This window comes from Selaginella moellendorffii, unplaced genomic scaffold (genome assembly GCF_000143415.4).
Source record: "Selaginella moellendorffii unplaced genomic scaffold, v1.0 SELMOscaffold_12, whole genome shotgun sequence".
NCBI lineage: Eukaryota > Viridiplantae > Streptophyta > Lycopodiopsida > Selaginellales > Selaginellaceae > Selaginella > Selaginella moellendorffii.
Window position 1 is genome coordinate 1,846,630 of NW_003314273.1, and position 25,983 is coordinate 1,872,612.

Here is a 25,983-nt window from a genome sequence, read left to right on the forward strand (position 1 = left end):
AGGTGAGGGTTCGATTCCCCGATTTTTACTTTGGTTTCTGGCAAGGAAGACTTTCCAATTCTACTCCTGGAAGTCCGACCAAGATTCCCAAGCATGAGCAAGAACAAGCGCCGAGGCTAGAAGAACATCCCATGATGGCAAGGCCTGTCGATCCGAGTCTATTTAGATAGTATGAGTTTTTCAGCTATTCTACTGTCTCGTGACTGACGTTGGGATTAAGCAATGGCTCCTTCGGACGGATAGCCGCATTAAGAATTTCTGTCAGCATGAAGCGGGATTGGATTCAGGTCAGCTCGATTACATTTTGAATTCGCTTCACCAAGTGGAGTTTTCTTGCGGCTCAAATTCACGGTTTTGGTGATAAGACTGCACTTACTTTCGCTGCTTGATGCCTATGTCTGCATGCAGGTGAGTTTTGTCCATGTTTGCGCGGCAATATAGTAGAACAATCTAAATAACCTTCAAGCTTCCTGATTCTGTATTCCCAAACTCGACAAGTCTCTGCCATTTTAAATAAAAAACTTGTAGCCCGAGGAGTTCGAGGCTAAAGCAAAAGAGTTGGAACTTCAGGAGCCTGTTAATTTCAAAAGGACATTTAACCGAAATTCTTTGCGAACATAAAAAACAAGGTGCGCCTCTGTGCAGAAGCTGCTTTGACGAGGCTTTTTTTTTTTTCCCCTACTCATCTGCTTTTCAGTTTATGAAAGGAAAGTATCTGGAAGGAGAGTCTGCATTTCAACGAGCCCAAAATAAACATTTTGATGCTGAAGGAGTACCCTGAAGAATCGCCTGTGCATGGTAAAGGAAAGGCTTCGAAGGTACTGCATCTCTTGTTTACTTATGTATTTAACTATGTGATCTGTAGCAAACCAGTTAGCCATGTCCGAAAGTTTCTTGGAAGATTTTCAAAAGTACAATTCCGGAAACTCTGGGCAACTCAGGTGTGGAAGAAACTTTGTCGGACCTCGACGACGAGGAGGTAAATAACGTTCAACAGTTGTATCTCAAGTTCATGTCCTTTGCCTACAGATGAATGCCTACTTGAACAACACCAAAGACGTTGATGAGAGAAGCCAGGCCTCACGGTCTAGCGCTCTATAAAGAATGAGAACACTCCCAGAACAATCCCCTGGGATGGATCTCACACAGGACGGGAAAGAAAACTAAGAAAGCCCTAAACTGAAGGAATGCGACTCAAGCCAGGTGGCTGTACGCCACGTGGCTCTAACACTGGTACACCTGGATCTTTATCACCAGCGTGACCATTGCCGCCCACCTAGCCGGAGCCCTGCGAGGACAGGTCACATATTCCAAGTGCTTCTCGATGTTTGGAGAAAATAATAGGTGGAAGAGCCTTAGTGAATATATCAATAACCTGGTCCTCAGTTGCCACATGTCAGCTCTCCTCCCATCACTTGTTCTCTGATGTAGTGGTATTTTATTTGTATATGCTTTGTCCTGGCGTGATATCTCGGATTCTCTGAAAGAGCAATCGCCGATTGATTGTCCGAGAGAATGACCGTGGGTCCTTGTTGCCGTAGCTGCATACTCGCTACAAGCTCACGAAGCCAGCTCGCCTCTTGTGCTGCCCCTGTCAAAGCTAGATACTCTCACAGCTTGCCGCTCTCCAAGTTACCACTCCATCACCAAGGAAAAAGCAATAGCCGGATGTAGACTTCCTGTCGTCTAAATCCCCTGCATAATCTGCATCGGCATAGCCTTCCAAAATACCAGAAACCTGCCGTTGATAGCTCAAGCCAAAATTAGCAGTGCCTCTAAGATGCGCTTCACAGCTTGCTAATATTGCCAGCCTGGATTCGCCATATGCTTAGCCACCTCTCCCACAGAATAAGCAATGTCTGGGCGGGTACAAACAGCCAAGTAGATTAAGCATCCAACGACCTGGCGATATGGCACAAGATCCATCTGTTGCTTCTCAGCCTCACTAGGAGACATCTCAGCAGACAAATGAATACTTGCTTGCATTGGAGTAACAGAAGGGTTGAGGTTCTCAAGCCCAAACCTGCGCAATACTTCCTCCACATAAGCTCGTTGTGAGACAAAATTGAAAGCTGAGCGTGGATCTTTCTCTGGTGCACCACATTTTAAAAGTCGACGCCGAAATGATGGTGACGATGAAGACTCTTCCGCTGCGGCTAATGGCTTGTCATGGATGACTCGAGGAGTAGAGGTGGATACCACAAGCCGTGTTCTTTGGCTGGATTCGGCAGCAACGAATCACTCAACTTTTGACCATGAGCTATTTTTGGAGATGAGGAAATGCACTGGCCAAGTGCGACTCACAGATAACAGCTTGGAGGAAGAAGACGATGCCATCCTGTTCTAGCGTCTATGGCACTGATCGTGCCAAAAAAATTTAACCTATTGCTCTGATACCATGATGAGAGAAGCCAGGCCTCACGGCCTAGCGCTCTATAGAGAATAGAACAATCCCCTAACATGGATCTCACACAGGATGGGAAAGAAAACTAAGAAAGCCAGGTGGCTGTACGCCACGTTCTAACAGAAGTACGATTGAAAACTGTCACCTGGACGGAAATGAACATAGAAGACCTTCAGGTAGGCAGCTCACGTTTGTCCTGCCAGCACATTTTAAAACTCAACTGGAAGGCAAGGAAGCAGTAATAGCTGCAAGCAAAGCTTCACAAGCTGCTGCTCTGTCCGCAATTTCGTCTGGAACTGGATCCGCCACTGACATCGCTGGTGCTGCTGCCGCTGCCGTCGCGAGCTCCAAAAGGTTTGTGCATTTCCACGAAGCAACTCTTGTTTGTTCCTCACGCCATTGCACTAGGAAGTATTGAAATAAGGCTTGCAATACAGAGCAAATTCACAACCAGAGCAAACAACACAGTCCGCAACTGCCAGATACTCCTGCTATCATCGAGGAATCGGCCAACCCCATGCATCCAAACATCGCTCACTACAGCTGCATCATCGATCTCCTCAGCTGCACCGCACACCCTTGTGGCCAAGGAGCTCAAGAAGGGAAACAATGCAAGCAAATTGTTTGTGGCATGGAATAGCAAAATGTAAAGTAAGTTTTCAAATCAAGATATTTACAAGATTCGGTCCAATGAACTTCAAGGAAGCTTCCCGAACCAAAACTCTATAGGCCATTGCAAGCGTGCCAGCTTTCAGAAATACGTGCCAGCTTGGTCCTACCGATCAGCGTGAGGCCTCCGTAAAAGAATGACTTTGTAAAAGTCCACCACCGTGATCGTGATGGAAGAAAGACGGGCTCTACTGCTTGGTGTCCTTAAACCACCAGTTTGCTGGAACTCCAAGCTCTGCCTTGAGATAGTCCGATCTCTTGTTCACCAGTGCGATATCCCGGGTGCCCGAGACACTGAAGGGCTTGCTCGGCCCTTGGTAGCCATCAACCAGGTGAAGCAAGGCCTCCAAGTTGTGCAGATCGGTCAAGCCACCATCTTCCCTCAGAAACGGAGAGATGTCGCTGCTGAGCTCAAACTCGGTGCCAACATGGGTGTAGGCCCATGGGAACCTGTGGAAGATGAGCGAGATGATATCACAGCTGTCCTCGTTGACAATCACCCCTGGAACTTTGGGCACCAGGTCTGCGGCATTGCGTGCCTGGAGGACTTTGAGCCCGAGCTCGAGGCACCTGTCCTTGAAACCCCGGTTCCCAACTCGGGGTGCCGAGAATGTGAAGACGGACAGCGGGGTATTGCTCCCGGGCAGCCCAAGCTCTGTCACGTCGTAGGCGCTGAGGAGTGCAAGCGCGCCACCCAGGCTGTGGCCCGTGAACGTCATACTCAGCTGCTCGCCCTGGTAGAGCCCGACCAATCGCTTGATCTCCGAGTGGAGCTGCTGCCTCGCGCTCATCCCGGCCTGATCGCCGGGGACTGGAGACGTGTAGATGCTGAGAAATCCCGTCTCCACTTTCACGCCTTTGGTGTTGTGATCCGTGGGGTCGAGCCCGGTGGGGCGGAGGAGATCCTTGAGGTTCTCGATCCACTCGAGCTGCGTCACCGTCCCGCGCCAGGCCACCACAATGTCGCGGCGTCCCAACCGTCGGATGGCCTCGTCCGACGTGGCAACCGCCACGAAGCCCATCCAGTTGGTGTCCGACGTCCACGAGTCGTCGCCGGGTTGGGCGTTGGAATTGGAGCGCTTGAAGAAGCTGGGCAAGCCCAGCTGCGATGTTGCGTAGAGATAGGCCGTGATTTCGTATCCTGTGCTTGGGAGTCCCACGGATTGGAGGAGCTCTTCCTTGGAGAACTTTATGTCTCCACAGAATTCCGAGCCCTCGCTGTATTCGAAGCCGTCGTAGCAAGCCTGCGCGAATTCGCCGTATCGGATGATCTCCCGCCGGAGCCGCTCGTCGATGGAGGCGTTGGCGGGCGGGAGGAGCGGACTCCAGTGGCATGCATCCCGCCAGCCTGAGCTCAGCGCCAACTGCGTCTCCTCCAGCTCCACAACGCGCGCGCCATGACCATCTCCTTCAGATCTCTCCAACGTTCTTCTCTTGAATGAGAATGACAATGAATCTCCTTCTCTCTCCAACGGCCTTCTCTTGAATGACAGTGACAATGAAACTCGTTCCATGATCTCGATGATGGGCTTGGACAATTTTTGATACGCCTATCGATCGATCAGCTCGTCTTTGACAAGTATGGTGTCAATGAATCAGATGATCGCTTCCTAAGGAACTTCTCCCCTTGTTGTTTCTCCCTTCCTGTAGATTGCTGGTGGAATGCTGAGATTGTGGCAGAGGATTTATAGCAGTATCGCTTTCGAAGTTTTCCACCGGGTCAAAAGCATATACGAAATTCTCGCGTTGATCTCTTCAATTTCTTCTCGAATGGGAAACATAATAGTCAAAGTTCAAACCACTAGGGTCAACTATACACAAGGAGGTATCGCGTCTTTGACCAGCGGACTTTCACTGAAAAGCAACAAGTTGAGAGGTCGGGATCAGTGTTCTCCTCCTTTTCACCTGGTGATCAAAGGTTTAGATTGGAAGTCCTGATGCCAAGTCTCCTTGACGAACTGCCCAGAGTCTCAATCAAGGAAAGGCTCCCAAGAGCGGCGCCATCACACTCTGGGGCCACCACACTCTTGGAATCCCTGGTTGCTGCTGGCGATTGGGCACATGTGGACAATGAGATGGACACAGATGGATCCGACCTGGCAGGAAGAATGGATGCAAGGGCAAAAGAAGTGGTGGGGAAGAGGATTGGCTTGGGAATGGTGCAACAAGCAATGATCAAGATCTAATCACGGTGAGGGTTTTGACTCAGCCCGGGCTTATGCCCATTTTAGAACCGTTACAACGTTTCTAATATTTACTGGTTTGCTTAAAATGTAATTAGATATACTTATTAATATTAATATTTAATTAGATTAATCTTGTATTTATAATAATTTATGGTTTGCTTAAGCAAAAGTAAAATATATTTAATTCTACCAAATAATTGTTATTCATTTAGATTAATCTTGCATTTATAATTTCCAAACATGTTTATAATTTATAACTTTCCTAAACTCTTTATAGTTTATTTTTGGTTTGGTTAGGGATATACCACCCCTCAATCTCCACAGATCCAGCATCGAGCAGTAGTGTCTGGGCTGAGGCTTGAATCCACAGTCGTTGCTCATTGAAACGAGAACTCGCATCCCTTGCCTGCGTGGCTGCAAGCAACCAAAGCACTCACATACGCAACTTGGTCGGGGATCATCTCACGAAAGTGGTCAATCGCTTGCGTCGGAATGACTACATGCGGAGATCACCGACATCCACGACACAACGTTCGATGGGAGAATGGTGCCAGGATGGAGTTCCAGGAGACGATGTTCCTCTCGGGCATGAGAGAGAGGATCTCCCAGATGCCCTTGTTGGGCATTCCCGCAAGGAGCGAGTTCAGCTCCATAGCTCGCACTCTGGGCTCTTGACGCCCGTGTTCCAGGTCACAAAGCTGGTGCGCGACAACGAGGCCCAAGATGCTGCCAAGAGCCCTGCATCCCAAGAAGTCCCGCCTAATCCTCTGTAACAAACCCCTCCCCGCCACATCAGATTTCCCTGCCGAGTCATCCCTCCACGTGTTCTGTCTCACTTTATTCTACGGGCTTGTTATTGGCCGCTACAACTTTCAACAGTCATATCTCAAGTTCATGTCTTTTGCCTATAGATGAATGCTTACTTGAACAATGCCGCAATTGAAAACTGTCTTCTGGACGGAAATGAACAAAGGAGACCTTCAGGTAGGCAGCTCACGTTTGTCCTGCCAGAACATTTTAAAACCCAAAGCAATAGCTGCAAGCAAAAGTTGCACAAGCTGCTGCTCTGTCTGCAATTTCGTCTGGAACTGGATCCGCCGCTGACATTTCTGCTGCTGCTGCCGCTGCCGTTGCGAGCTCCAAAAGGTTTGTGCATTTCCACGAAGCAACTCTTGTTTGTTCCTCACGACAGTGCACTAGGAAGTATATAGTTTGTTGAAATAAAGCTTGCAATACAGAGCAAATTCAAACCCAGAGCAAACAACACAGCCCGCAACTGCCAGCTACTCCTGCTAGCTCACGAGGAATCGGCCAACCCCATGCATCAAAACATCACTCACTACAGCTGCATCATCAATCTCCTCAGCTGCACCGCACTCCCTTGTGGCCAAGGAGCTCAAGAAGGGAAACAATGCAAGCAAATTGTTTGTAGCAAAATGTAAATTAAGTTTTTCAAATCAAGATATTTACAAGATTCAATCGAATGACCCAAACCAAAACTCTATAGGCCATTGCAAGCGTGCCACCTTTCAGATATACGTGCCAAACTGAGCTTGGTCCTACTGATTAGCTTGAGGCCTCCGTAAAAGAATGAGTTTGTAAAAGTCCACCACCGTGATCGTGATGGAAGAAAGACGGGCTCTACTGCTTGGTGTCCTTAAACCACCAGTTTGCTGGAACTCCAAGCTCTGCCTTGAGATAGTCCGATCTCTTGTTCACCAGTGCGATATCCCGGGTGCCCGAGATACTGAAGGGCTTGCTCGGCCCTTGGTAGCCATCAACCAGGTGAAGCAAGGCCTCCAAGTTGTGCAGATCGGTCAAGCCACCATCTTCCCTCAGAAACGGAGAGATGTCGCTGCTGAGCTCAAACTCGGTGCCAACATGGGTGTAGGCCCATGGGAACCTGTGGAAGATGAGCGAGATGATATCACAGCTGTCCTCGTTGACAATCACCCCTGGAACTTTGGGCACCAGGTCTGTGGCATTGCGTGTCTGGAGGACTTTGAGCCCGAGCTCGAGGCATCTGTTCTTGAAACCCCGGTTCCCAACTCGGGGTGCCGAGAACGTGAAGACCGACACCGGGGTATTGCTCCCGGGCAGCCCAAGCTCTGTCACGTCGTAGGCGCTGAGGAGTGCAAGCGCGCCACCCAGGCTGTGGCCCGTGAACGTCATACTCAGCTGCTCGCCCTGGTAGAGCCCGACCAATCGCTTGATCTCCGAGTGGAGCTGCTGCCTCGCACTCATCCCGGCCTGATCGCCGGGGACTGGAGACGTGTAGATGCTGAGAAATCCCGTCTCCACTTTCACGCCTTTGGTGTTGTGATCCGTGGGATCGAGCCCGGTGGGGCGGAGGAGATCCTTGAGGTTCTCGATCCACTCGAGCTGCGTCACCGTCCCGCGCCAGGCCACCACAATGTCGCGGCGTCCCAACCGTCGGATGGCCTCGTCCGACGTGGCAACCGCCACGAAGCCCATCCAGTTGGTGTCCGACGTCCACGAGTCGTCGCCGGGTTGGGCGTTGGAATTGGAGCGCTTGAAGAAGCTGGGCAAGCCCAGCTGCGATGTTGCGTAGAGATAGGCCGTGATTTCGTATCCTGTGCTTGGGATTCCCACGGATTGGAGGAGCTCCTCCTTGGAGAACTTTGTGTCTCCACAGAATTCCGAGCCCTCGCTGTATTCGAAGCCGTCGTAGCAAGCCTGCGCGAATTCGCCGTATCGGATGATCTCCCGCCGGAGCCGCTCGTCGATGGAGGCGTTGGCGGGCGGGAGGAGCGGACTCCAGTGGCATGCATCCCGCCAGCCTGAGCTCAGCGCCAACTGCGTCTCCTCCAGCTCCACAACGCGCGCGCCATGACCATCTCCTTCAGATCTCTCCAACGTTCTTCTCTTGAATGAGAATGACAATGAATCTCCTTCTCTCTCCAACGGCCTTCTCTTGAATGACAGTGACAATGAAACTCGTTCCATGATCTCGATGCTCGCTCTGATGGGCTTGGACAATTGTTGATAAGCCTATCGATCGATCAGCTCGTCCTTGGCGAGTATGGTGTCAATGAATCAGATGATCGCTTCGTAAAAAACTTCTCCTCTTCTTGGCTCTCCCTCCGTGTAAATTGCTGGTGGAATGCTGAGATTGTGGCAGAGGATTTATAGCAGTATCGCTTTTAAAGTTTGCCACCGGGTCAAAAGCATATACGAAATTCTCGTGTTGATCTCTTCAATTTCTTGTCGAATGGGAAGCATAATAGTCAAAGTTCAAACCACCAGGGTCAGCCAAAGGAGGTATCGCGTCTTTGACCTGCAGACTTTCACTGAGCTTTCACTCTTGACTCTCATCCATTCAGTAAAGCAGTTGCGAGGTCGGGATCACTGTTCTCCTCACTTGGCGATCATAGGTGTAAATTGGAAGTCCTGACGCCAGATACTTGATCATCTCCTTGACAAACAGCCCAGAGTCTCAATCAAAGAAAGGCTCCCAAGAGCGGCCCATCACACTCTAGGGCCACCACACTCTGGGGCCACCACACTCTTGGAATCCTTGGCTGCTGCTGGTGATTATGGGTAGTCAACAATGAGCCTGTAGAACAAAGTGAGGTGGCACATGTGGTGCATCGTTAAGGGGCTTTGAAAGCCTCCCCCAATTTTAAAAATTAGATATACTTCTTAATATTAATATTTAATTATGTGAGTGCCTGGAATATGGAAAGGGAATACAGAAATGTGCATATCAATTAGCCCAAAAACCCTAGCTTATATACAGGAGCGAGTGGTTCGGATTGAAACCAATCCGACGGCTACTAAAATCCACTACGCTAATATTAGTATACGGCATCGTAGCTGTACACTTGGCCCTCACATCATCCCCTCCTCTCGGAATAATGGAAGGCCGTCAGGGTTCTTTTGTAGATGGGCCGGGATCTGGAGGAACGTCAGGAGGAGGCATCGGCGGATCTGTAGACGGTATTAACTGCTCCTGATCCCTTTGTATGAAGTGTTTTAACCGCTGCACATGCACAATCTCTGGAGGATCGGCCTGCTGAACGTCATGCCGAACCTCATAAACTTGCGGTCCAACTTGCCGCAACACCCGATACGGTCCTTTCCACTGCGCAAGGAGCCCCTTAGATAAACCACGTACTGTAAGATGGGGAAAACGGACTAACACCAAATCATCCACTTTGTACTCCGCAGGTGGACGATGATGGGAGTTGTAGCGCCGTTGTTGTCCCACTTGTACGCGGCCTAAATGTTCAACAGACTCTGCTCGGACAAGTGGAAGAATGCTTGTCAAATACTGATCCCATGACCTAGCATCAGGAGCTCGTGGCAATCGTGAAGGTAAACCCAGCTCTGTTGGTAATATTGGATCATGACCATATAGAAGTTTATATGGTGAAGCACCAACAGAACTCTGCACCCCTGTGACATAGGCATACCGAAGAGACGGCAAATAACCATCCCAATCCGAATGCTGAAAGTTCACATACTTCGCAATCATCCCTTTGAATGTCCGAACGAGCCGTTCCACCAGACCGTCTGATTGTGGATGATAAGCACTCGTAAAAGTGTGGCGTATCCCCAACCGAGATGTCAAAACATGAAATACCTCAGCCATAAATGCAGGACCATTATCCGAAAGAATCCGCTCTGGACAAGAATGCTGGAACACCACTCGATTGAGGAGGAAGTATCCAACAGCAGTTGCAGAGGCGCTAGCAAGAGCACCAACTTCCACCCAACGAGTCAAGTAGTCAGAAGCAATAATAACATACTCATTGCCAGCAGTCGATCGTGGAAAAGGTCCCATAAGATCAAACGCCACCAACTCAAACAGACGGGAAACTGCAATTAACTCCAACCGTCCTTCCGCAGCACAAGGGGGAGTATTACGAGCTTGGCACCAAACGCAACTACGCACATACCGGATAATATCACGTCGCATCTCCGGCCAATAAAAAGACCTGCGCAGCTTCTCGGTGACACGACGGTGTCCCATATGCCCACCTAGAACAGGAGAATCATGGTAGGCATGGAGAAACCGCGGAATAAACACCAAAGGCACCACCAACCGTAAATGATCATCAGGATCCGTCCCCACAAAATAAAAAAGGCCATCTTCAAGGCGATATTGAGAATGTAAATGCCGGAAAGGCAAGTCATCAGCAAGTGATGTAGGATTCTCAAACCCATCTCGAAGCCTTCGAATCCATGGCTCAATCTTTTGAGCCTCGCGAACCTCATCAAGAGAAGGTAGATCTTGCTTTGTGCCCTGTGGACACTGAACATCAAGGACAGCAACCGCCGACGGCACAGAATCCTCATCTAGAAAATCCACAGACGCTGGAACAACAGGTTCGTTAGAAACATGAGAAGTGAGTGGAGAAGGAAGAGGAGCTCGAGAAAGGGCATCAGCATCAGCCATAGAACTCCCTGGGCGATGAACAACATCAAAATCATATATCTGAAGCTTCAAAGCCCATCAAGCCGTACGACCAACCAGGTTCTTCCGCTTCAATAATGAAGTAACAGCAGCATGGTCACCTTCAAGTAATGTCCGAGAACCATGTAGATATGCATGAAGTTTCTCGAAACCCCAGACTGCTGCTAAACACTCCTTCTCCGTCGTGGAGTAGTTCATCTCCGCTAGTTGTAATGTACGGCTTATGTATGCAATGGGATGGCGCTGACCAGGCACACTCGAGCTCTCTTGCATCAACACACCTCCAAGACCAATGTCAGAAGCATCCACGCGCAAAATAAAAGGTCGAGTGTAGTCAGGATATGCCAAAACCGGAGGAGTCGTCAATAGCTCTTTGAGATCCACGAACGCCCGCTCACAATCCGGAGACCAGATGAAAGATGACGTTGATGACTTCAGCAACGCTCGCAATGGTGTAGTGCGATCGGAAAGATGATCCACAAAACGACCGAGATACTACACCTTACCCAAAAAGCGTTGCACATCATTCACACATTTTGGAGTAGGGAACTTAAGAACAGCCACAAGTTTGTCAGGATCAACTTGCAAACCCTCACGAGAAATACGGTACCCAAGATAAGTTGTGTCCTTGGACCCAAACACGCACTTTGACCGCTTCAGCTTTAAACCAATATCACGTAGCCGATCCAACACTTTACAAACATCACGAACGTGCTCCTCTCACGTCCCCTCCGAGTGGATCAAGACATCATTAATGAAGTCAGCAATCACTTTCGGCATATCGCAAAGAACCTCGTCCATCATCCGCTGGAAAGTTGCGGGAGCATTGTTCAAACCAAACGGCATCACCAAGAACTCGTACAAACCAAATGGTGTACGAAAAGCAGTCTTAGGAATATCTTCTTCGGCCATCGGTACTTGCCAATACCCAGAAGCAAGATCTAGCTTGGTGAACCAACGACTTCGCCCCAGACGATCTAAGAGATCAGCAGTGTGAGGAAGAGGATACACATCTGGGATCGTCATTTTGTTTAACGGGCGATAGTCGATGCAGAAACGAATACTCCCATCAGGCTTCATCACAAGATGAGGTTCACATGCCCAAGGACTCCGCGACTTCCGAATAACACCCTTCTCCAACATTTCCTTGACGTTGGCTCGTAAAATCTTGATCTCCTTAGGTGACCGACGACGAACAGGAACCTTGATTGGACGAGCATCCCCGGTTGGAATCGGATGACGTGTGGCAATCTTGGCCCCAGACGATAGGTCAAATTCAAAGAGATCAGAATACTCCTTCATGAGCCGGTCAACTGCTGCAACACAAAGATCATCGGAGGGATCGGAAAAGGGAAAAGCAGAACAAGATGGAAACACAGAAGGAAAGAGTGGGGGAACAAAAGTAATGGAAGCAGATGTAAAAGTAGAGGGACGAAGAGGTATGGAAGTGAGAGGAATGGATGAAACATAAGGAAGTATGAGATAAGGGGGAGAAGCCTCAAAGTCACACTTGGCATGATTGTGTTGCAACCAATCCATACCAAGAATGAGGTCAAAAGCTTGACTCGGCACCACCCGCAACGACTGAAACTCAAGCTCGAGATCGCCCACACGCACAACCAGGTCCACCTCATCCCGTGCACATGCATGTGTACGGCCGTTGCCATAAAGAATGAAAACTAGTTCCACCGCACGACGCAAGTGTAAATGACAACGTGTGGTAACAGGTCGAGCAATAGAAGATAAACTCGAACCTGTATCAACCAACACAGAGAGAATAATAGGAGACCTCTTGTTATAAAAACGAGCTTGGAAAGTAAACACGGGATGAACCGATGCCGAGTGAACCCCTTGATGACACTCCCGAAAGAAAGACGGAGGGGTCACTGATTTATTCGCGCAAGGTCCCTCCATTACTCGCGCGACTCCTCGTTTCCCGGATGCATCTCGGCGTCCAGATCTTCCACTGCAACAACACCCACGGGACGTTGCTGATGCCAAGGTCTCCACCCAGGAAATGGAGGTCGCCAATCCGGAAAACGACGGCAACGCCGATAAGTATGACCAACTTCATCACACGCCCAACAGCGAACATCACGGCCACGACCACGTCCTCGCGCTTGTCCTTGGACTCGAGCAGCAGCAGCATCAACCTCCATTGGAACAGGACCATCACCCATAGGAAGGGGAGCGGAAGGATGTGCAGCGAGAAGTGGAAGAGGCGACATCTCATAATGTTGTGCCAAGCGAAGAGCATCGTCAAGGGTGGCAGGAGCAAGTGCATGCACAAGTCCAACAAGATCTTGACGAAGTGCTGGCCACAACATTCCTAGCTTGATCCGCTCTGACATATTTGGCTCCGCACGAAGCAAAAGGCTTCGGAAACAAACGCCAAATTGCATCACTGACTCAGATGGCCCTTGGCGAAGACGATGCAATTGTTAGAAAGCATCATCACAATCATCGGCATAGCCGAAGGCGCATTTGAAGACGTCCAGGAGAACACTCCAATCCCCACGAGTGGCTGCGCTCAAACCATTGTACCACTGCAACGCCGTCCCTTGGAGACACGTGGGAAACTCACGCAAACGTCGAGCATCATCCCAAGAATGATATGTGGCAATCACCGTGAAGTGATCGAACCAATGGTACACATCATCCCCAGGATTCCCGCGAAAGAACTCCGGCCGAACGCGAGGATTAGTACCAAGAGCAGGAGGAGTTGTACCACGTGCCGCGAACGCCGCCATCAACTGAGTTTGGTTGTTCAATTGCAAGCGCATAGCATCAAGCAATTGTACCAACTGCTGCTCTAGAGTCAAAGGAGGAGATTGCGGATCTGCCATGAAGATGAACGAAAAAGAAAGAGCAAAAGAAGAGAGATGACAAAAAGCTAGAAGGAAATGGTAGATCTAGACAACGCAAAAAGCTAGATCTAAACCAAAAGAAAGAACAAAAGAAAGGAAATGGAAAAAGCTAGATCTAAACGATGCAAAAGCTAGATCTAAACCAAAATCCCAAATCCAAACACTCTTCAGGGACAATCAAAGGTGCCCTTCATCTCCACCAATGTGAGTGCCTGGAATATGGAAAGGGAATACAGAAATGTGCATATCAATTAGCCCAAAAACCCTAGCTTATATACAGGAGCGAGTGGTCCGGATTGAAACCAATCCAACGGCTACTAAAATCCACTACGCTAATATTAGTATACGGCATCGTAGCTGTACACTTGGCCCTCACAATTATATTATTTTTATTTATATTAATTTATTGTTTGCATAAGCAAAAGTGAAATATATTAAGTTCTACCAAATAATTGTTATTCATTTAGATTAATCTTGTATTTAAACATATTTATAATCTATAACTTTCCTAAACACTTTCTAGTATATTTTTGGTTTGCTTAAGGTGGTAGTGGATATACCTAGAATATACTTGGATATTCTAGGATATTTACCATCTAACCATTACTCAATTACGCTTCAACCATTGTTTAACTGTAGGTACATGCATTCGATGGAGTATGTTGTGTCAGGAACAGCTGATGGAGTCGTTTGCATCAATACTACTGCTCACACTGGACAATTGGGTTTAGTACAGCAGCAAAAGTACTGGGAAGTATCAATGTGTAACATATGAGTTTCTCATTTGACATTCCTTTACAGGGTAATGTTATAATTAAGAAAAATATTTATAATTTATAAACTTTCCTAAACATGTCTTAGTATATTCTAGTTTATTTTACCATTTAATGGTTAATATTCAATAAGATCAATCTTGTTTTTATAAATTATAAACATGTTTATAATTATAAACTTTCATTTGATTAATTAGAAATATTAAGTAAACCTGCAATGCACAGCAAATTAGTATTTATTTTACCATCTAATTTGATATTTAATAAGATTAATTTTCATTTATAAATTGTAATTTTTTTTATAATTATTGATCAAATGGATTATTCAATAATACTAAACAGGAATGAATTGTTTCACGTTTCTTGTCTTTTTCAATGATCTCCACCTTGCTCCATTTTAGAATGAGGTAGAGGGCTATCTCTCTTTCCTTTACTTTGAAGCTCATGGTGAATAGCTTTCTTCTCCATAGCTAGAAAAAGTAATGAAGATCAAGCTCATTAGTGTCTAAACCCAGACACTGTTATTAGTGTTTGTAAGTCTTCATTCAAAAGTGGGATTAGGATTGTGATTATGACTTTTATCATCATGGTCCTAAAGCTCATTCTGTGTGGGAGAGGACACACAAAAAGTCATGGAAACATAGGGTTTAGGGTTTAAGGTTTAGGGTCTAAACCCTAGACAGTCCAAACGCTTTCCCTCTAGCTTGGGATGGAAAGTATATATGGACTTTTGAGCACTATTTGTAGGCTGACATTGAGAAATAAGTTACAAGACTAACACACATTTCGTCTTTGCAATGCTCATCTTAGTTTGGTTTTGATTGATTGATCCCACCAATGAGTTTTTATTTTATTTATTTATTTATTTCCTTTTTTTATCAGTTTCTGATGATAGAAACCGAAATGGAAGTAATTCTTATCACTACTTGCATTCCAGACCTTGCAACCTAAATCTTTTAGAACAAACTTTAAGGCTAGTACATGCAAGAGTAATTACAAGCAATAGAAGAGAAATCAGGTCTTCAAACCATTTGAATCATAGTCTTTCAATAGATTGAGCATTTAAGATTCTCCTGGATATAAGATTGTAAAGAAAAATGTGAAATAAACTGATCTTGACTGGAAATCTTTGTTTGAGTTTTAAAGCATAATAATCTATTGCTCAAACGACTATTTTAGATATGATAATGTTTTAATTATCCATGTTGGATTATTTTTATAACAAATATATGAAAAAACATTTGAAAGAAAACCAAGATATGAGTTTTTGAACCAAATTTACAAAGAAACATATAAATATACCCTTTGTGATTTTTTTGGTTTGCTTAAGCAAACCTATAGAGGGTAGTGGATAGACCTAGAATATGCTTGAATATTATAGGATATTCTACCATCTAATGGTTGTTATTCATTTAGATTAATCTTGTATTTATAATTTATAAACTTTTTAAAACCCTTTCTAGTATATTCTTTTTATCCTATCATCTAATGGTTGATATGTAGATTAATCTTTTGTTTATAAATTACAAACATGTTTATAATTATAAACTTATTTGATTAATTAGATTAATAAGTAAGAATAACACTACTATTAAGCAAACCAAGCATTGTTACATACAATGTGTAGCAATTTATTTTAAGATTCAATTTCAAACTCATGTTATTGATGTGTTTATTTCAAGGGTTTATTTCTAAGTTATTTTTGAATTAAGCTTTTATGAATGTTTTCTTTGTGTTTATAAAAGTGTTTATATTGCACATTTTGATTAAACGAGAAGAACTTAGATGCTTACTAGCAGCAGCTAGCAGCTCATACAATACCTTGCCTAATGCATTGTAATCCAAAAAATGAAAATACCTCTAATGACTGTTGTAAATTCCAATCTAAGTTGTGTTTTCTTACAAAGTCCCAACAGTGTTTCCGTTTGACACCTTTGTGTGAGCCCATTTGCCACACCACCATGCTGCGTGCGTGTTCTCTTCGACCAGTTCTCCTCCCAGCTTTCAGGTAAAGTCTAAAGCAGAAGGATGACTATAGACGTGAGAAACTTACTTGATCAAGTGTTCTCTTGCACTGAAGTAGTAGGCTCCTCATTATCACTATAGGAAATTTTTTTCAATGATGCTTGACGGGACCTATAATTAAGCATCTATGGTTGGAATAAGTGGATTATGAACTCGACAAGTCATGTATCGCCACAAACGGTGCATGAAGGTCGCTAGAAACCAGTGGCTATTCAATTTTAAAATGGATCTGGGATTTCATGGATGTTGTTTTGATTCTTGTGATACCAACAAGCGGCAGCAACTTCACACAAGCAGAAACAACACTGCATCGCCCGCTAGACACCGATGTCGTATACGTGGTGAGCCAGGAGCTTGGCCATGGAAGATGTTTCTGTCATCTTATTGTGCTTGAGGAAGCGGGCCTTGAACTCATCATCATCAATGGGCGTTGCAGCCAGCCTTGCTGCAACCTGTTTTGGTGACAATCCGCGCTTGAGAAGGAAGCCCCGCCCCAATCTTGACATCCTCGCCATGTAACAGCCGCGCCTCCCTGGCTCAAAATCCATTGGCGTCACGTAGGACACCGTCGACCCCGGGTCGCCGAGCATGCCCAAGTAGTTGCTCGCTTCAAGCTGCATCTGGAGGGAGGGAGGCTTGCCCTGCAGCTGCCGCACTATCTATAAACCATGCATGAGCAACAAATTTTTTTTTAAAAAATCAGAACGCTGAAGGCTCACTCACATGATCCGCTATTCGGAAGAGGTTCGACAGGAAGCTGTGAATAGCCGAGCACAGCCGCGCGTCTAACACGGCCATGTAGACGTTCTCCATGTAAGGTAAGGGCACACAGTAATAAGAGAAGCAAGCCTTCCGCCGTCGCCCAGATCTAGCAGGAGCTGCTCCAGCTCCACTGCACTTACAGTCCCTGTTGTTTCATTTCTTTTTGTCAATATTTTCATCTGGCTGCGAGGGAAACTTCCATCGCTCGAGCGACTGATGAGTTGCAGAGCGGGATTTCATCAAGCAAGAAATCCAGCTTTGAGGACCTCACGTTTACAGCCTTTGGGAATTGAGCTTTATACCGTGCATATGGGTTTCTTTCCTCCAGGCCCTAAAGCAGCAAACTAAACTCGCATTACGTATTTCTTCACATACCACGCTTGGATTGTCTCGAACAGAGCTCCACCCTCCACGGAGAAGGCGAACTGTGCCTGAAGGCAGAGATGACCCTCCGCAACTCGAGCGTGGCATCCACGGCTTCTCTCAAGCCCGGCGGCACGTCTGCAAGGTTATCCACTCCCTCCATAAGTTGGCCAACCCTGAAAAGGGACTGACGCCACGACCAAGTGCCCAGATTTCAGGTTCTTTCCAATGTGGAAGCTGTTTCCAAGAGCCATGGTTGCTCGAGAGCATTTTCCTGAGCGAAAGCCAGGAAGTTCCGGAAGCTTGCGGAGATGGTGCACTCTTGCCGGGAGGCCCAATCCGTGGTTGCCAAGACCCTGGCGTGCGAGCTTTCACAACATGCTGGCTCCACGATTTGGCGATTGAATTTGGGAGGGGTTCCCTCCATACTGAAAAGTTTTTCTTCCAAGAATCTGGAAGCGAAGAGCCACGTCGATCTGATTGGAACTTTTTGCGGGATCCAATGTGTGAGCAGCAGCAGCAGCACAGTGGCGATTGATGCGAGCGTCCACTCTGTTTCCATTTCTCTTGGAAGTTGAAAAAAGAATGAAACTTTGCAGACGGCCACATTGGTCTTCGCGAATCGCCGCTGCTCGTCTCAGTCTATGGCGAGGCCGAGGCCGCTGGATCGTTCTGTGCCCACTGCATTCATTTCTTCCAGTTCCTGGTGTGCGACGTGCTAAGATCAATGCCCGTTGGTTTGATGGCTCCCAGCTCTGGGCAAGGTGAGAGCTTCGATGCCACCCGCGTACCTGGTTGATCCTGAAGTCCCTTGAACCGTCAACCTTTGGCTCACCTGGAGAAAGATATAGGAATGTGTTACTTACCGGGAAAGAACAACCAAGCCATAGCCACGAAGACTACGAACAAAAGAAGCAAAGAACTGAGAGAACAAGGAACGAAAGCTACTCACCACATCGAGCGGGACGAAGATGAACTGCGAGACGACCTAGGGGAGAAAGCCCGCAGCTCCATTCGCGATGGCGGCGGCGGCGGTGTCTGGAAAGTTGAGCTTGGAAGTGAGGTTGAGCCGCCATCTTGGTCGCTTCGAGAGTTGTCAAGAACAGCACTCAACTGGAAACAGTGCCGGCAATCACGGTCCAAATCCCCGGTAGAGTCCTCTCACTCCATTGCTAAGAATCGATCTGAGCTTTCATATTGCTCGCCTCATTCTCGTCTTGATCGGGTAGAGCGCCGCCGACAAGCCCGATATGTTCTCTCGAGATTCTACTCACTGTCACAGTCGCACGACACCACCACTGGCGCCATCACGAGCCATGGTGACAGACAGGGAACGACGAGGTCCTGCCAGAAAAGATCACCCATTAACGGAGGAAAGTGGAGAGAAATTTGGATCACATACTTGTGTTTTTTGTTTGCTCATTCCTGGCCTCCACGCAAAGCCAAATATATATGTCGATCCAGCTTAGGCACGCGGAGTGAAGTTCCACCGATTGGCACACCGAAGATGCTACGTTTGTCGTGTCCCAACCTCGGACGATCGTTCCAGCCTCGAGAAAGGAGCAAAAGCAATACAGACTGTTGCTCGAATATCTCTAACCAGCCCTAGAAACTCAACACAGTTAATCTAATAATAAAATAATAAAATTGTGTTTTCGCCCATTCCAGCCTTGACAATTGCTTGTTTCACCCAGAACAATCCAGATCGGCAAATGTAGACATGAGATTTTATCAGAAGCTTGCGATCCTGTACCTACACGCGACCCAAAGGAAAAGATGTTCACATTCAGGATCTTACAATCTGAAGCAATTGCTAATCAAGTTGGCACAGCCTTTTCCGCAACAAGAATGCTTCCCAACACTCCGTAGTCCGACGAGCTCAAACAATGCCGACTCCTTTGCGAGCCGGCGAGCAGCGCCATCCGGGAGCTCTCTCGGCTGGCTCAATCTCCACAGATCCAGCATCGAGCAGTAGTGTCTGGGCTGAGGCTTGAATCCACAGTCGTTGCTCATCGAAACGAGAACTCGCGTCCCTTGCCTGCGTGGCTGCAAGCAACCAAAGCACTCACATACGCAACTTGGTCGGGGATCATCTCACGAAAGTGGTCAATCGCTTGCGTCGGAATGGCTACACGCGGAAATCACCGACGTCCACGACACAACGTTCGATGGGAGAACGGCGCCAGGATGGAGTTCCAGGAGACGATGTCCCTCTCGGGCATGAGAGCGAGGATCTCCCAGATGCCCTTGTTGGGCATTCCCGCAAGGAGCGAGTTCAGCTCCATAGCTCGCACTCGGGCTCTTGACGCCCGTGTTCCAGGTCACAAAGCTGGCGCGCGACAACGAGGCCCAAGATGCTGCCAAGAGCCCGAGGTCTCCTCCATAAGCTGCTTCTTAGTTTTTAGTTTTAAGAAAATGGAGGCCTCGGGCTTACTTGAACAATGCCGAAGAAGTACGATTGAAAACTGTCTTCTGGACGGAAATGAACAAAGGAGACTTTCAGGTAGGCAGCTCACGTTTGTCCTGCCAGCACATTTTAAAACTCGCAGCAAAAGCTGCACAAGCTGCTGTTCTGTCTGCAATTTCGTCTGGAACTGGATCCGCCGCTGACATCTCTGCTGCTGCTGCCGTTGCGAGCTCCAAAAGGTTTGTGCATTTCCACGAAGCAACTCTTGTTTGTTCCTCACGCCATTGCACTAGGAAGTATTGAAATAAGGCTTGCAATACAGAGCAAATTCAAAACCAAAGCAAACAACACAGTCCGCAACTGCCAGATACTCCTGCTATCATCGAGGAATCGGCCAACCCCATGCATCCAAACATCGCTCACTACAGCTACATCATCGATCTCCTCAGCTGCACCGCACACCCTTGTGGCCAAGGAGCTCAAGAAGGGAAACAATGCAAGCAAATGGTTTGTGTCATGGAATAGCAAAATGTAAAGTAAGTTTTCAAATCAAGATATTTACAAGATTCGGTCGAATGAACTTCAAGGAAGCTTCTCGAACCAAAACTCTATAAGCCATTGCAAGCGTGCCACCTTTCAGATATACGTGCCAAACAGAGCTTACTGATCAGCGTGAGGCCTCCGTAAAAGAATGAGTTTGTAAAAGTCCACCACCGTGATCGTGATGGAAGAAAGACGGACTCTACTGCTTGGTGTCCTTAAACCACCAGTTTCCTGGAACTCCAAGCTCTGCCTTGAGATAGTCCGATCTCTTGTTCACCAGTGCGATATCCCGGGTGCCCGAGACACTGAAGGGCTTGCTCGGCCCTTGGTAGCCATCAACCAGGTGAAGCAAGGCCTCCAAGTTGTGCAGATCGGTCAAGCCACCATCTTCCCTCAGAAACGGAGAGATGTCGCTGCTGAGCTCAAACTCGGTGCCAACATGGGTGTAGGCCCATGGGAACCTGTGGAAGATGAGCGAGATGATATCACAGCTGTCCTCGTTGACAATCACCCCTGGAACTTTGGGCACCAGGTCTGCGGCATTGCGTGTCTGGAGGACTTTGAGCCCGAGCTCGAGGCACCTGTTCTTGAAACCCCGGTTCCCAACTCGGGGTGCCGAGAACGTGAAGACGGACACCGGGGTATTGCTCCCGGGCAGCCCAAGCTCTGTCACGTCGTAGGCGCTGAGGAGTGCAAGCGCGCCACCCAGGCTGTGGCCCGTGAACGTCATACTCAGCTGCTCGCCCTGGTAGAGCCCGACCAATCGCTTGATCTCCGAGTGGAGCTGCTGCCTCGCGCTCATCCCGGCCTGATCGCCGGGGACTGGAGACGTGTAGATGCTGAGAAATCCGGTCTCCACTTTCACGCCTTTGGTGTTGTGATCCGTGGGGTCGAGCCCGGTGGGGCGGAGGAGATCCTTGAGGTTCTCGATCCACTCGAGTTGCGTCACCGTCCCGCGCCAGGCCACCACAATGTCGCGGCGTCCCAACCGTCGGATGGCCTCGTCCGACGTGGCAACCGCCACGAAGCCCATCCAGTTGGTGTCCGACGTCCACGAGTCGTCGCCGGGTTGGGCGTTGGAATTGGAGCGCTTGAAGAAGCTGGGCAAGCCCAGCTGCGATGTTGCGTAGAGATAGGCCGTGATTTCGTATCCCGTGCTTGGGAGTCCCACGGATTGGAGGAGCTCCTCCTTAGAGAACTTTGTGTCTCCACAGAATTCCGAGCCCTCGCTGTATTCGAAGCCGTCGTAGCAAGCCTGGGCGAATTCGCCGTATCGGATGATCTCCCGCCGGAGCCGCTCGTCGATGGAGGCGTTGGCGGGCGGGAGGAGCGGACTCCAGTGGCATGCATCCCGCCAGCCTGAGCTCAGCGCCAACTGCGTCTCCTCCAGCTCCACAACGCGCGCGCCATGACCATCTCCTTCAGATCTCTCCAACGTTCTTCTCTTGAATGAGAATGACAACGAATCTCCTTCTCTCTCCAACGTCCTTCTCTTGAATGACAGTGACAATGAAACTCGTTCCATGATCTCGATGCTCGCTCTGATGGGCTTGGACAATTGTTGATACGCCTATCGATCGATCAGCTCGTCCTTGACGAGTATGGTGTCAATGAATCAGATGATCGCTTCCTTCTCCCCTTGTTGTTTCTCCCTTCGTGTAGATTGCTGGTGGAATGCTGAGATTGCGGCAGAGGATTTATAGCAGTATCGCTTTCGAAGTTTGCCACCGGGTCAAAAGCATATACGAAATTCTCGCGTTGATCTCTTCAATTTCTTCTCGAATGGGAAACATAATAGTCAAAGTTCAAACCACTAGGGTCAACTATACACAAGGAGGTATCGCGTCTTTGACCAGCGGACTTTCACTGAAAAGCAACAAGTTGAGAGGTCGGGATCAGTGTTCTCCTCCTTTTCACCTGGTGATCAAAGGTTTAGATTGGAAGTCCTGATGCCAAGTCTCCTTGACGAACTGCCCAGAGTCTCAATCAAGGAAAGGCTCCCAAGAGCGGCGCCATCACACTCTGGGGCCACCACACTCTTGGAATCCCTGGTTGCTGCTGGCGATTGGGCACATGTGGACAATGAGATGGACACAGATGGATCCGACCTGGCAGGAAGAATGGATGCAAGGGCAAAAGAAGTGGTGGGGAAGAGGATTGGCTTGGGAATGGTGCAACAAGCAATGATCAAGATCTAATCACGGTGAGGGTTTTGACTCAGCCCGGGCTTATGCCCATTTTAGAACCGTTACAACGTTTCTAATATTTACTGGTTTGCTTAAAATGTAATTAGATATACTTATTAATATTAATATTTAATTAGATTAATCTTGTATTTATAATAATTTATGGTTTGCTTAAGCAAAAGTAAAATATATTTAATTCTACCAAATAATTGTTATTCATTTAGATTAATCTTGCATTTATAATTTCCAAACATGTTTATAATTTATAACTTTCCTAAACTCTTTATAGTTTATTTTTGGTTTGGTTAGGGATATACCACCCCTCAATCTCCACAGATCCAGCATCGAGCAGTAGTGTCTGGGCTGAGGCTTGAATCCACAGTCGTTGCTCATTGAAACGAGAACTCGCATCCCTTGCCTGCGTGGCTGCAAGCAACCAAAGCACTCACATACGCAACTTGGTCGGGGATCATCTCACGAAAGTGGTCAATCGCTTGCGTCGGAATGACTACATGCGGAGATCACCGACATCCACGACACAACGTTCGATGGGAGAATGGTGCCAGGATGGAGTTCCAGGAGACGATGTTCCTCTCGGGCATGAGAGAGAGGATCTCCCAGATGCCCTTGTTGGGCATTCCCGCAAGGAGCGAGTTCAGCTCCATAGCTCGCACTCTGGGCTCTTGACGCCCGTGTTCCAGGTCACAAAGCTGGTGCGCGACAACGAGGCCCAAGATGCTGCCAAGAGCCCTGCATCCCAAGAAGTCCCGCCTAATCCTTTGTAACAAACCCCTCCCCGCCACATCAGATTTCCCTGCCGAGTCATCCCTCCACGTGTTCTGTCTCACTTTATTCTACGGGCTTGTTATTGGCCGCTACAACTTTCAACAGTCATATCTCAAGTTCATGTCTTTTGCCTATAGATGAATGCTTACTTGAACAATGCCGCAATTGAAAACTGTCTTCTGGACGGAAATGAACAAAGGAGACCTTCAGGTAGGCAGCTCACGTTTGTCCTGCCAGAACATTTTAAAACTCAAAGCAATAGCTGCAAGCAAAAGTTGCACAAGCTGCTGCTCTGTCTGCAATTTCGTCTGGAACTGGATCCGCCGCTGACATTTCTGCTGCTGCTGCCGCTGCCGTTGCGAGCTCCAAAAGGTTTGTGCATTTCCACGAAGCAACTCTTGTTTGTTCCTCACGACAGTGCACTAGGAAGTATATAGTTTGTTGAAATAAAGCTTGCAATACAGAGCAAATTCAAACCCAGAGCAAACAACACAGCCCGCAACTGCCAGCTACTCCTGCTAGCTCACGAGGAATCGGCCAACCCCATGCATCAAAACATCACTCACTACAGCTGCATCATCAATCTCCTCAGCTGCACCGCACTCCCTTGTGGCCAAGGAGCTCAAGAAGGGAAACAATGCAAGCAAATTGTTTGTAGCAAAATGTAAACTAAATTTTTCAAATCAAGATATTTACAAGATTCAATCGAATGACCCAAACCAAAACTCTATAGGCCATTGCAAGCGTGCCACCTTTCAGATATACGTGCCAAACTGAGCTTGGTCCTACTGATTAGCTTGAGGCCTCCGTAAAAGAATGAGTTTGTAAAAGTCCACCACCGTGATCGTGATGGAAGAAAGACAGGCTCTACTGCTTGGTGTCCTTAAACCACCAGTTTGCTGGAACTCCAAGCTCTGCCTTGAGATAGTCGGATCTCTTGTTCACCAGTGCGATATCCCGGGTGCCCGAGATACTGAAGGGCTTGCTCGGCCCTTGGTAGCCATCAACCAGGTGAAGCAAGGCCTCCAAGTTGTGCAGATCGGTCAAGCCACCATCTTCCCTCAGAAACGGAGAGATGTCGCTGCTGAGCTCAAACTCGGTGCCAACATGGGTGTAGGCCCATGGGAACCTGTGGAAGATGAGCGAGATGATATCACAGCTGTCCTCGTTGACAATCACCCCTGGAACTTTGGGCACCAGGTCTGTGGCATTGCGTGTCTGGAGGACTTTGAGCCCGAGCTCGAGGCATCTGTTCTTGAAACCCCGGTTCCCAACTCGGGGTGCCGAGAACGTGAAGACCGACACCGGGGTATTGCTCCCGGGCAGCCCAAGCTCTGTCACGTCGTAGGCGCTGAGGAGTGCAAGCGCGCCACCCAGGCTGTGGCCCGTGAACGTCATACTCAGCTGCTCGCCCTGGTAGAGCCCGACCAATCGCTTGATCTCCGAGTGGAGCTGCTGCCTCGCGCTCATCCCGGCCTGATCGCCGGGGACTGGAGACGTGTAGATGCTGAGAAATCCCGTCTCCACTTTCACGCCTTTGGTGTTGTGATCCGTGGGATCGAGCCCGGTGGGGCGGAGGAGATCCTTGAGGTTCTCGATCCACTCGAGCTGCGTCACCGTCCCGCGCCAGGCCACCACAATGTCGCGGCGTCCCAACCGTCGGATGGCCTCGTCCGACGTGGCAACCGCCACGAAGCCCATCCAGTTGGTGTCCGCCGTCCACGAGTCGTCGCCGGGTTGGGCGTTGGAATTGGAGCGCTTGAAGAAGCTGGGCAAGCCCAGCTGCGATGTTGCGTAGAGATAGGCCGTTATTTCGTATCCCGTGCTTGGGAGTCCCACGGATTGGAGGAGCTCCTCCTTGGAGAACTTTGTGTCTCCACAGAATTCCGAGCCCTCGCTGTATTCGAAGCCGTCGTAGCAAGCCTGGGCGAATTCGCCGTATCGGATGATCTCCCGCCGGAGCCGCTCGTCGATGGAGGCGTTGGCGGGCGGGAGGAGCGGACTCCAGTGGCATGCATCCCGCCAGCCTGAGCTCAGCGCCAACTGCGTCTCCTCCAGCTCCACAACGCGCGCGCCATGACCATCTCCTTCAGATCTCTCCAACGTTCTTCTCTGGAATGAGAATGACAACGAATCTCCTTCTCTCTCCAACGTCCTTCTCTTGAATGACAGTGACAATGAAACTCGTTCCATGATCTCGATGCTCGCTCTGATGGGCTTGGACAATTGTTGATAAGCCTATCGATCGATCAGCTCGTCCTTGGCGAGTATGGTGTCAATGAATCAGATGATCGCTTCGTAAAAAACTTCTCCTCTTCTTGGCTCTCCCTCCGTGTAAATTGCTGGTGGAATGCTGAGATTGTGGCAGAGGATTTATAGCAGTATCGCTTTCAAAGTTTGCCACCGGGTCAAAAGCATATACGAAATTCTCGCGTTGATCTCTTCAATTTCTTCTCGAATGGGAAGCATAATAGTCAAAGTTCAAACCACCAGGGTCAGCCAAAGGAGGTATCGCGTCTTTGACCTGCAGACTTTCACTGAGCTTTCACTCTTGACTCTCATCCGTTCAGTA

The 25,983-nt window shown here is 48.3% G+C and overlaps 4 protein-coding genes across 4 annotated transcripts; all 4 read right to left on the minus strand.

Annotated features, from left to right (window-relative positions):
* Window positions 1-3,246: 3,246 nt before the first annotated feature.
* LOC112346091 (phospholipase A1-Igamma1, chloroplastic-like) lies at window positions 3,247-4,587 on the minus strand. Its single transcript, XM_024674181.1, has one exon. The coding sequence runs from the start codon at window positions 4,585-4,587 to the stop codon at window positions 3,262-3,264; it is 1,326 nt and encodes a 441-aa protein (XP_024529949.1). The 3' UTR covers window positions 3,247-3,261.
* A 2,313-nt stretch (window positions 4,588-6,900) lies between these two features.
* On the minus strand, window positions 6,901-8,226 carry LOC112346092 (phospholipase A1-Igamma1, chloroplastic-like). Its single transcript, XM_024674183.1, has one exon. It carries the CDS (start codon window positions 8,224-8,226, stop codon window positions 6,901-6,903), a length of 1,326 nt encoding a protein of 441 aa, XP_024529951.1.
* A 12,348-nt stretch (window positions 8,227-20,574) lies between these two features.
* LOC112346093 (phospholipase A1-Igamma1, chloroplastic-like) lies at window positions 20,575-21,964 on the minus strand. The gene has a single exon (XM_024674184.1). The coding sequence runs from the start codon at window positions 21,962-21,964 to the stop codon at window positions 20,639-20,641; it is 1,326 nt and encodes a 441-aa protein (XP_024529952.1). The 3' UTR covers window positions 20,575-20,638.
* Window positions 21,965-24,278: 2,314 nt separating this feature from the next.
* LOC112346094 (phospholipase A1-Igamma1, chloroplastic-like) lies at window positions 24,279-25,604 on the minus strand. The gene has a single exon (XM_024674185.1). It carries the CDS (start codon window positions 25,602-25,604, stop codon window positions 24,279-24,281), a length of 1,326 nt encoding a protein of 441 aa, XP_024529953.1.
* Window positions 25,605-25,983: the final 379 nt, after the last annotated feature.